This window comes from Solanum tuberosum, unplaced genomic scaffold (genome assembly GCF_000226075.1).
Source record: "Solanum tuberosum cultivar DM 1-3 516 R44 unplaced genomic scaffold, SolTub_3.0 scf00243, whole genome shotgun sequence".
Classification (NCBI taxonomy): Eukaryota; Viridiplantae; Streptophyta; class Magnoliopsida; order Solanales; family Solanaceae; genus Solanum; species Solanum tuberosum.
Genome location: NW_006239166.1, coordinates 121,896 through 133,172, shown reverse-complemented (window position 1 = coordinate 133,172; position 11,277 = coordinate 121,896). Strand labels below are relative to the sequence as shown.

Here is an 11,277-nt window from a genome sequence, read left to right as displayed (position 1 = left end):
TTCCCCCCCCCCCCCCACCCTCTTTTTGGAATCTTTATTTGCTCAGTGCTTCAGTGCCCACTTCTTTCACACTCAGTCCATCAAGATTTGCAATTGATGGATTTCAAGCTCCTCTCTTTTCTCATCTTCCACTACTTCCTAATCAATTCATCATCAATCTATGCATCTCTTCCATTCCCTAAACAATCTCTCCCTACCAAGTCCGGCTACCTCACCGTCAATGACACAACCAGCTCCGCCATTTTCTACACATTCTACGAAGCTCAAAACCTCACCACACCTCTTTCTCAAACCCCACTTCTCATTTGGCTTCAAGGCGGACCTGGATGCTCCTCTATGCTCGGAAACTTCTACGAATTAGGCCCTTGGCGAGTCTCTTCTTCTCACAGGCAAAACGTCGAACATGTAGCGCTCAATCCTAATCCTAGATCTTGGAATCGGATTTTTGGGCTCCTTTTCCTTGATAATCCCATTGGTGTTGGATTTAGCATTGCTGCAACACCTGAAGAAATCCCGAGGAACCAAAAAGACGTGGCGAAGCACTTATATATCGCGATCAAAAAGTTTATCGAGCTGAATAAATCATTCAAGGATCGGCCTATTTACATCACGGGTGAGAGTTATGCTGGCAAATATGTGCCAGCAATTGGATATCAAGTTTTGAAGAAAAATGTCAGGTTGCCGGTTCGTAGTAGAGTGAATTTGGTTGGTGTTGTCATTGGCAACGGACTAACTGATCCGATTAGCCAAGTTGCTACTCATGCTGCAAATGCGTATTACTTTGGATTGATAAATGACAAACAAAGGGGACAACTAGAGTTGCTTCAAGAAAAGGCGATTTCATTGGCAAAGAATGGTGATTGGAGTGAAGCAACGAATGCTCGAAGTAAAGTCTTGAACACATTACAAAACATGACTGAAATGCCAACTTTGTATAACATTAGAAGGCATAAGCCATACCAAAACCATCTGGTAGCTGAGTTTTTGAACAATGTTGAGGTGAAAAAGGCGTTGGGAGTGAATGAAACTATTGTTTTCGAGGTGTGTAGTAAGGTGGTGAGGGAAGCATTACACGAAGATTTGATGAAGAGTGTGAAGTATATGGTGGAGTTTCTTGTCAAGAATACTAAAGTTTTGTTGTATGAAGGTCAGTTGGATTTGAGAGTTGGCTTGGTGTCAACCGAGGCGTGGGTGAAGAGAATGAAGTGGGAAGGAATCGACAAGTTCTTGGAAGCAGATAGGAAAGTTTGGAGAGTTAATGGCGGGCTAGCAGGGTATGTGCAGAAATGGAGGAACTTAAGCCATGTTGTGGTATTGAATGCTGGACATTTGGTTCCACATGATCAACCATTGAATTCTCAGGCCATGATTGAAGATTGGGTACTTGAAAAGGGAGTTTTTGCTAATGATCAAATTGAAAACTTGTCCACCAATTTGTTTGATGTACTTTAGGACTATGTTGCTCAGACTCTTTAGAAATATCACTTGGTGCTTGTTTGATCCTCCAAAAGTAGTGTATCTTTAGAGGATCCGACACGGATGCAGCTGCATTTTTGAAGAATCCGAGCAACATAATTTTATGATGTAGCAAGGTACTTGTTGTTTTAACTTTGTAAGAGATCATAGTATATGTTGCTATGTTCCTCCTTCAATGAGTTGCTTAAAACTCCTTTAACGTTTTTTTTTTTTTTTGTGATTTCATTAATCCTCTATTTTATCCTCATGAGTCTATCGGAAGCGGTCTTTCTATTTCTAAGATAGTGATAGGGTTTGCATACACTATACCCTCTCCCGACCTCACTTTATTGGACTACACTAAATATGTAATTGTTGTTGTCTAATTTACTCTCATGATCAGTACTAATTAGCTCCTTCGATCCAAGTCCTAGATATTCTTGCTTAATGTAATTACAATTACAAAATCTTGCTTAATGTAATAGCACAATTACATTCACAGACGGATTTCTCGGTTATCAAAAAAAAATTACAATTACATTCTTATTTATATTTTGACTAGAAATATTAAAAGAAAAATCCTTAACTAGTAGGAGTACTGTTATATGGATCTTGTTGTTAGACTATGTTAATAGCGAATGCAAATTTGTTTTTTAAATTCAAGTCATACTCTCATGTTCACCAAATGAGATGGGGGAGAAGAGAGAGAGAAAATAATAATATTATTGAGCAAAAATATGTCCACTCACACGCTTTGAATACGTTTAATACACCAACTTTTCTAGTAAAGTTAGTTTGATAATATTAAATGCGAACTTGTTTTTTTTTTTTTAAATAAAAAAATGATGTCAGACCCAAATATTCACCAAATGAGATGTGAAAGAAGAGGGGTAGAAAAAATTATTACTCCTAAAAATAAAATAAAAATGTCCTCTCACATGTCGCGATTTTTGACTTATAAGTCATAAGTTAGAACTTAAAAATACGTACTTAAGAAAAACTTTTTTTTATTTCACCCAAATACTATAAAAGTAATTTAAAATTATTTTTGGCTTAAAAATACCTAAAAATAAGTTGATCCAAATAGGCTCTATTTGAAGTTGTGATTTTTGAAACTTCAAATTATGTTTGAACATGCATTCTTTTGGAGCAATTTTTTAAACTTTAAACTATTATCAAAATCAAATCCAAAATATATGATCAAACAGATATTTAGAAGAGACAAATTTACAAAATCTAATCCCAATATCTATCTATCCCATTTGTCAAACCTGATCCATTTATCAACACCCACCCACCCAATAATCTGTGACCCGACCCATATCATTGACCCAAAACAGAGAAGATATTTAAGTAATTAGAGATAACAACCGGTAAATCTGTTGCACGTCTGCTCCACTGTGAACCACTCAACTCTCAATTTCTCAAATAACTCAATATTTCTTCTCTCATTCATAGGAAACAAAGTTTCAGCTCACTCTAAACTTAACAATGGCTTCCACAACGTATGGTGGTGGCCTTTTGTGCAAAACTAGAGTTTCTATCTCTTCTTTTCCTTTGATGCAACCCAAAATGAGACCAGGTGAGTCATTAGTGAATACAGAATCACGCGGAATCAGGATTTGAAGTTTATAGCTTTTGAAATACCACATAACTAGTTTTAGTTATTGAATTTGCAATTAAATATTTTATACGTATTTAGTAAAAATTTTAATACAAATTAGGATATAAACAAGAGTTATTGGGTTCATCCTAACTTGTACTTGATAGTGTAGCCCTGTCCCTGAGTGAATATCTATGTAACGTGTAGTTGTGTTATATTGGCTTTTCTATTTACTTTCATATACTGTGTCTGTTCTAATTTATGTGACACGGTTTGACTTGACACAAAATTTAAGAAAAAAATAGTACTTTTGAAATTTGTGGTCTACAAACCTTACATATTGGTGTTAATAAAAGAAAATTTTAAAGTTAATTTATTTTTAATTATGCAGTGACATTCTTTTTGTGATTGACAAAAAAGGAAGTATGTCGCATAAATTAGGACAGAGGGAGTATGTAACAAATGTTACTCAATCTCAAACTAGTTAAGATCGACTATATAAATTCTTCTATGTTTAAAAGATTCTATGTATGTGTTGTTTGTGAACTTACCAAAATCCAACTTCTTAACAAAGGCAAATTGATCAAAATAAAGTTTGGTTACTGTTGCTATACTCTGAATTGCTTTATTATATGTAGAAAAGCCTTACAATGTCTCATTTTGCAATCTTGTAGAATCAGTAGCTATTGTTGTAGGACTAAGAGATAATTTATATTCTTGATCCAAGATTGCTCCTTTCCGTTCTCGAAGAGAATGGTTTAGTGGAAAAGAAGGTTTCGCCTTTAAGTTAACATCTTTGCGATGAAGAGTGGGAGGAGAGATTCTTTAAATCTCTCAAATCGAATGTGTCATATTTGTTATGCTTCATCATATGAAATTGGGGCAGGTTCAGAATTGGCCGGTGAATTCGTCCATCTAAAATTTTAGTTGTTGGTGATCCTACACGTATAAAGAGTGCACATCATAATTTAATCAATGCAAAAGAGTTTATCTCAAGAATGTGAGTGTTTCCAACAAATTCCTTATCGTGCTTCTTGCATTTGGTAGATGTTAACTAATGTTGGGAATCGTATAAAGTTATGGAGGAACATTTCATGTTCAACTTTGAAATTCAAGTTTCAATTGGTTGATTAAGAAATCATCTGTTATACGTTTGTCTGACTTGCAGAAATAACTTACTCCCAGAGACATCCCAGAGTCGGAACTTCCTCTCTCCTGAGGAATGTATCCCACAACATGGGCATGAAGAAAGTTCCACGTATGATCACCAGAGCTAGCTCAGAACCGAGTGGCAGTAGTGATGGAGCTCTTGGCCAGGATAAGGCATGCTTTGTGTTTGCATCCTCTTTTACGAATTATGCATATGATTCTGTTTTTTGATTCTCGCATCATCAGTTTGGAGAAACTTTACTCCGTTTTCCTTATTAGAAGTATGTCCTCTTTCGTGTTTGGTCATTTCAATGATTTGATGCTGATGCAGACACCATTTGGATATACGAGAAAGGATGTTCTATTGATCGGAGTTGGAGTTACACTTCTAGGGGTTGGTTTAAAGAGTGGATTGGAGGTACTTTGATCTATGCTTTCCCTATGTTCCGGTTCAATATATGCTTGTCTGCAATAACTTTTGTCCAAATATCTTATGCAGTTCTTGGGATTTGACCCTTTACAAGCTGGAAATGTCGTTCAACTAGTCCTTGTTTTGGGTCTAACAGTTGGATGGATCTCAACATACATCTTCCGGGTTTCAAACAAGGAAATGACATATGCTCAACAACTACGAGACTACGAAAGCAAAGTCATGGAGGTGCAGTATTTTGATTAACATCAACTAATCTGTCTGTTTCTGTTATCCTTCTTTTTTTTTGTTGTGCATACAGTTGAATGATTTTTAGTATTTTCAAAAGGCGGTCAAGTTAAGAGTTCATAGTAGAGGGACATTTACCTGAGCTACTGTTCTACCAAATAGATTCATTCTAGAACTCTTGCAAATTCTTCAGCTGCTAACGAATATCCTCAATTAGATTGTATCATGTTAGGGAAAAATACAACAGCATTTTCTGAAGCTGGGATTCTATTGCTAGGCACTAGCTGACATATAGTTTTCGTGCAAAGCTGGGATTGCTTCTCTAGCTTAAGATATTATTTCCGGGGATTAAAATTGTGTCTCCAACCTCTTTTACGCATATTGAATAATTTGAAATCAATTTTACCTGAGAGTTTGTTCATCTGAGGAATCATTTTCATCATTCTGATATTTCATAACAAAGACTTTTCTGTTATCATTCTATGGGGTTGAGCCTTAAATTTGTCCGACTTGCAGAAACGGTTAGAGAGCTTAACAGAAGCAGAATTACAAGTATTGCTTGAGCAGGTTGAAGAAGAGAAGACCCGCCTGACTAGTGGTGAAGAGGTTAAATAGATATTGTTTTCCTTATGCCTACGTACCGTTGGACCTTGTTACCCATGGAAAATGGTCTGGACCATAATGAAGTCTGTACAATAGTCAATATATGCTTGCCTAACATCTGATGATCACTTCCAATTTGATAAAACAATTCTGGAATGAAAAGGGTTCCCCTAGATGGGGAGTTCATGTTCTGTAAATTGTTTAGGATTTTATAGAAAATACATGATATACGAACTATTATTTATCGCTTGTGCATTTGTTGTTACCTTTTCTATTCAAGCAAAAACATAAATGTGATAAAACAATGTATTGATTGTTATGTTTCTATTCAAGCAAAGAATGGAAGTGTAATGAAGCAACTATTTTGTATTTCCACCTTAACCATGTTAGATGCATACCAATAATAAAAATGAATCTTGGGTTCGAGCTTAACCTCAAAAGATAGCTCATCTGGTGAGGATTGTCCGAGACCATAACCTCAGCCCATGTGGGAGACTCAACACTTAACACTTCCTTCCCTCGTGAGCTGAGGACTGGACACCTGGTGCATGGACAATATAACATGGGGGCTAACAAGAATATAGATGGTTAGACTCTGATACCATGTGAAGAAAATGGTCTTTGAGTTTAACTCAACCTCAAAAGTTAGTTCACGAGATGAAAGATTGCTAAAGATCATATAAGGAGACCACAAATCATTCGATCAACTGATGTGGGAGACTAACACATTGTTGTACTTACACTAGAAGCCTTAAACATTCTATACAACTAAGAAGTTTTTGGAATAATAATCTATTTGCAGCTATGTGCATATTGAAAGTGTGGATTTCCCTAAAAACTCATGGATGATTGAAACGTGGATACTACAACAACATATTCAGTGTAACCGCACAAAGTAGCATCTGGCTGATAAAACGCAGATAAGGAAAAAAATTGAAATTCATCTCACATAATCATGAAACACTAGGAAAAGAATCTCAAAAAGTTGAAATCATTAGTGAAACAAATGTGTGTACACTTAAAAATACTTTATACTTTCCTCTCTATGTACAGAACTTGATCCCTTTCGAATTTTTTGTCTGGTATATTCATGAATCATCGCTAGAATCAGAAGACGAACTGCTCTTGGAAATGTCTGATAAGAAGTTAGCAGGCAATTTTGGGAATCTGACTGCTCTACTATTTTCCATTCCTGGTGATGATGATCCTCCAACAGCTACAAGGGGTTTCTTCTTCTGCATGTTTCTTGTAATCTCTACACAAACTTTATCAACCATTTCTAGGAAATCTTTAACGATGGCGAATAGTTGAAGTGGTTGCCATCCTTTATCATCTGAAGCTCCTGCTTGATAATAATCTGTTGTTTTCTTTACGAGTTCCATTACTCTATCTTGTTCTTCTCTTACTGTTTTCATTTCTTTTTCAGCAGCATCCAGGAATTTTTTCATCTCTTTTCCGAATAGTCCTTTAACATTGTCGCGTTGTGCCAAATGCGTCCTGATTTCAGATATCTGAGCTGTTAGCATCGAGCATGTTTTGGACAGCAAGTCGTAGTCTATTGCAGCTGCTTTCTTTACATTACTAAATGCAGAACTTAAGCCACCCACAATTGGTAAGCCAAGCATCATATACTCCTTCTCTGTCTCATCATTTTCTGTAGTGTTCTTTGATGTTGGAATGGCGCTGTTCGCAGTAGTCTGGCTATTGCTACGCTTCATACTTTGATTACGATTGAGAACGCAACGTTTTCCTTCTGCTCTGACTACTTCTTGCACAACAAAGTGAAGTAACGTGGTCTTACCATCCATACTTTTCACATCAGAGAGTTTTCTGAGAGCAGTAAGTTTAAATGCTTGTGCATTTCCTCTTGAAGTTCCGGCATTCATTCTATTCCCTGCTTTCAGAATGGCTTCAAGAAGTTTCAAGAACAATCTTTGAGCTTTAAGCTCCTTGCAAGACAATTCAAGTGTTTGTAAGTACTCTTTATGATGCTGAATTTCTGTCCCATAATTTGGTCTAAAAAGCATGGCGTTGAAACGAGTAAAGGCGGATGGAACAGCTTTGAGTATATGAAAGAGGAAAGATTCAGCATCAGCTAATCTGGTGGGATCTCCTTCAAATGCAAGAACTTCTGCTTCCTCATCTTTTGTTGGGGCTATTCTGCAGAGTTTCTCAAGAGTATCAACACTTAAACCTTGTCCATCGACAAGTGCATCGATAATCTCTTTACGAGTAACACCAAGTGACCTGAGTACAATTGCAATGTTTTGTGACTTCCTGGTTTCAAGAATGAATATCTGAGAAGGTGGACCTGATATATCTGCTCTTCGACTCAAAGCTCTACTTTCTGTTCCTGAGGGCTTTTTATTTGTAGCAACACATCCAAATAAAGCCTCCATAAGATCTCCATCAAACCTACATGAAAGGTAAACAATGATTGAGTACAAATTATACATATGGAACCCAAAAAGGAGAGATGAAAAGATGTTTACTTGAACGATCCACGATCGAGTTTGTCCCAGACCATTGAATGCTCAACATTAGCATTCAATTTATCCCAATGCAATGGCTTTAGTTTCACTTTATCATTTCCACTTCCTGAAGCCCCTGCACTTGATGATGAAGGCAATCCACTAGGATGAGTAGGTAGTGGAGGGCCTTTCTTTAGTCCTGGTGGCGGTGGTGGTGGTGGACCAAGCGCCTTTGGAATCGCTGATAGAGACAATGGCGGTGCTGGTGGTGGTGGTGGTGGAGGAGCTCGTGATACGAGTTGACTTGATGATTCTTGTTTCTCCATAGGCTTAAAAACAATCCCATCATCAGGAGTTGGTTGTTTATTTTCCAAATCAAGCCAAGAAGGGCTTTGAGAAGTTGAAGATTTGCCTCTAAGCAGAGGCAATTCTTGAATTGGATGATCTGATTTCTTCCTTCCACCGACGCCTCGACTGATCATCCTCTTCTCTTCTTCTTCATCTCTTAATGCATTAACAAACACCTTCTTCTTCTTGAAACTCTCTTTCCTCTGTTCACCACTCTCCAATTTCCTCCAATAAAGCACATCCAATCCATTTTCATCAACAATCACCCCTTTTAAATTCCCTTCAAATTTCAAGAATTGATCTTGAACAACCCCAGGTGTAGCACTAGCACCAGCACCACTAGTACCACCACCTCGTGGATCACCAATCGCACTACCTTCTTGTTGTTTTCTCCTACGCCTAGAGTACCTAACAAGGAAAAAGAACAAAAGGGCAGATAATACAACAGTACTAGCAGCAGTCACACCAATAGCTGTTCCAACAGCCTTGTTTGATGATGTATTTGGTGTTGACACGGAAGGCGGTGGCGCAAGCGTATCAGTGGGGGCCGGTGGAAGTAGCGGAGGAGGAGATGATGATGACGGTGGTGATCGTTGAACGGGTGGAATAGGAGGAGGGAGAAGATTAGGCAAAGGAAAAGGAAAGAAAGTTTCTACATTTTGTGATTGAGATGAAACATTTGGAATAATTGAAAGAATGTAAAAAATGAAGAGATAAAGAATCATAGAGAGGCAAAAATTGATAGCCATATTGTAAAGAGAGTTTTTTGAATTTGAGAAGAAGAATTTTGGTTTATGTTGAGCATTGTTGTTGAAAAACTCTTCTCTCTTTCTTGGATTTGGTATATGGTTTTCTTGCTGACACTTTCAAAAGGGGAGTAGTTAATTTTTCCCGGTATTTTACAAGAGAAATATTGTTGCAAATGACCAAAATACCCCTTACCTAAACCGAAAATTATATTTTATATAAGCTGACGTATATTGCAGCGGCGGAGTCAAGATTTCAATTTTATAGGTTCTGACCTTTTTTTTATGACCATGGTTTCAGGGTTAACTTTCACGCGGGATATCTGTCACATCCTACTAGTAACATGTACTAGGTAACTATGTGGTTCTGAAATTTAGAATAATGATTTCAAGTGTTGATTACTGAGTTTAGAATTTAATGTGTACATATTTAATAAATTTCTTATGAGTATATTGATTGAGCAAAAGTTATTGAATTTGGTCAAATTATGTATCTAGATTTCTACCTACACCTTAGGCAATTGATGGGAGCGAGTTCATTTGAATTCATTATTTTTATATATGTCATAAACATTTATGTAAAAAACTTTGGATACTACTTTATCGGTTCATTTTTGCTTGTTCGGTTTGAATTTTACATATGCTTTAGGGATTGTTTGGTTACTTTAATTTAGTACACGTGATTAGGTGATATATAATTAGAGTTTAAGTTTGGAATTAAATTTAAGAAATAATAATTGATATGGCTGTTTAACCATAATATTTGTATTGATTAATGTTTTGTCTCATATCTTGAAAAATGATTTGAAAAATAAATAATTAATGTTAAGAGTAAAATGTGAGTGAAAAAATATGTTTTTCTCTTAATATATTTCAAGTGATAAGTAAAAGTATGAATATATTTATAGTACAATGGACAAATAAAAATAAATGAAATTTTGAATCCATATTTTCGACGAATTCAAAACGTTGAACTCACTAATTTTAAATCGTGAATGTAATATTTGTGTACTATACATGACATATAGTTGTGAAAGTAGCTCAGTTCGTTTACTTTTTCTAGTAGTAATTGGCCAAAACGTTGAAAAAGTCTCCACATTTGCTGGCTTTTCCCTTTTATTTTGACCATTTTTTAAACACTAGGGTTATGCCTATGCAATTATTTTATTCTTATATATTTATATTTTCAACAATTAATTATTAATGACATCTCATAGTAATAAAAAGTCAGAAGGACTCCATCAACATAAATTAACGTACCAACAAATTTGAAAAATATAGTTTATGATACGTACTTTTACGTAACAGTAATATTTTACAAAAAAAAAATAGAACTTTTTATTTTATTTTCTATTTTGGAGTTCGATATTCATATTGGAGCCGATTAAATTTGAATTCGCCTCGAAAAATTCTACATTGGGTAAAGTGCTCCCTAACAAAGTAGATTTCATATTCAAGGGAACTCAAGCCCGAGACTTATGACTAAAGATGAATGAGTAATTACCACTCTACTATAACCGTGGTTGGTAGAACTTTTCTTATGATAGAAGGAGCTTGGAAAGAAACAAATAACTAGTGGATTTATTTAATTATTTATTTAAGTTGGCTTTTAAAAGATTATTATAGTGAATAGAATTGAATTGGCAAAATAATTATATCTTTAATTGTGTGTGGCCAAACAAGGACTCAGTTGATACATCATAGGAAAGTTGTTCACCAAAACATAATTTTTGTTATCTAGAAAGATCTAAGCAAATACATCTTTACTTAATCCTTTATAGGAAAGTTGTTGAAAAGAGACAACTAATCTTTATCTAATCATAATCATTTTTTAATAATTGTTATTAAATATCTGATACCTATTAAAGTTCTGATTAATTCAAATTTGTATCGCATAAGATTCATTTCAAAAAAAAAAAAACTTTCAAAATTTTCTATTTGAGTTTTTTTTTTTTTTTTTTTTTTTAAGAATTAAGAAATTTTATTTATCTTATCAAATTTTTTGATATGAATTTTTTTTTGAAAGTCAATGAAAACACCTGGTAAACTTTTACACTTGTTGGATTGTAGTGCATGTGAGTTTTTCAAGAGAAGTTGGCTTTATTCAATAGTCAAAGATTGTCTTGATTTCATCAAATTGGTGCATAGTAGTCATTTATAGTAGCTCAGAAATTTAATGTGTTTGCTTGAATCTTAGGACCATTACTTGTGACTTGTGTAGGTGGAAAATCAATGAGCAAAAAA

At 35.3% G+C, this 11,277-nt stretch overlaps 3 protein-coding genes across 3 annotated transcripts; 2 read left to right on the top strand and 1 right to left on the bottom strand.

Moving 5' to 3' along the window:
* The first annotated feature begins 39 nt into the window (after positions 1-39).
* LOC102582110 (serine carboxypeptidase-like 50) lies at positions 40-1,737 on the top strand. The gene has a single exon (XM_006357149.2). It carries the CDS (start codon positions 97-99, stop codon positions 1,450-1,452), a length of 1,356 nt encoding a protein of 451 aa, XP_006357211.1. The 5' UTR covers positions 40-96; the 3' UTR covers positions 1,453-1,737.
* A 1,090-nt stretch (positions 1,738-2,827) lies between these two features.
* LOC102581786 (uncharacterized) lies at positions 2,828-5,591 on the top strand. Its single transcript, XM_006357148.2, has 5 exons — positions 2,828-3,037; positions 4,227-4,381; positions 4,539-4,625; positions 4,707-4,865; positions 5,382-5,591. The coding sequence occupies exons 1-5, from the start codon at positions 2,947-2,949 to the stop codon at positions 5,478-5,480; spliced, it is 591 nt and encodes a 196-aa protein (XP_006357210.1). The 5' UTR covers positions 2,828-2,946; the 3' UTR covers positions 5,481-5,591.
* A 798-nt stretch (positions 5,592-6,389) lies between these two features.
* On the bottom strand, positions 6,390-9,141 carry LOC102603094 (formin-like protein 8). The gene is made up of 2 exons (XM_006357214.2): positions 7,961-9,141; positions 6,390-7,883 (listed from the first exon to the last, which is right to left on the bottom strand). Exons 1-2 carry the CDS (start codon positions 9,034-9,036, stop codon positions 6,557-6,559), a joined length of 2,403 nt encoding a protein of 800 aa, XP_006357276.1. The 5' UTR covers positions 9,037-9,141; the 3' UTR covers positions 6,390-6,556.
* Between the last annotated feature and the right edge of the window lie 2,136 nt (positions 9,142-11,277).

Bases quoted from the DNA above. Each gene is read 5' to 3' on its own strand.
- LOC102582110 (XM_006357149.2), top strand. From the start codon at position 97: ATGGATTTCAAGCTCCTCTCTTTTCTCATCTTCCACTACTTCCTAATC.
- LOC102581786 (XM_006357148.2), top strand. From the start codon at position 2,947: ATGGCTTCCACAACGTATGGTGGTGGCCTTTTGTGCAAAACTAGAGTT. The intron at 3,038-4,226 runs GTGAGTCATTAG...TCTGACTTGCAG, and splicing joins GCAACCCAAAATGAGACCAG to AAATAACTTACTCCCAGAGA. The intron at 4,626-4,706 runs GTACTTTGATCT...TATCTTATGCAG, and splicing joins GTTTAAAGAGTGGATTGGAG to TTCTTGGGATTTGACCCTTT.
- LOC102603094 (XM_006357214.2), bottom strand. From the start codon at position 9,036: ATGGCTATCAATTTTTGCCTCTCTATGATTCTTTATCTCTTCATTTTT. The intron at 7,884-7,960 runs GTAAACATCTTT...CCTTTCATGTAG, and splicing joins CTCGATCGTGGATCGTTCAA to GTTTGATGGAGATCTTATGG.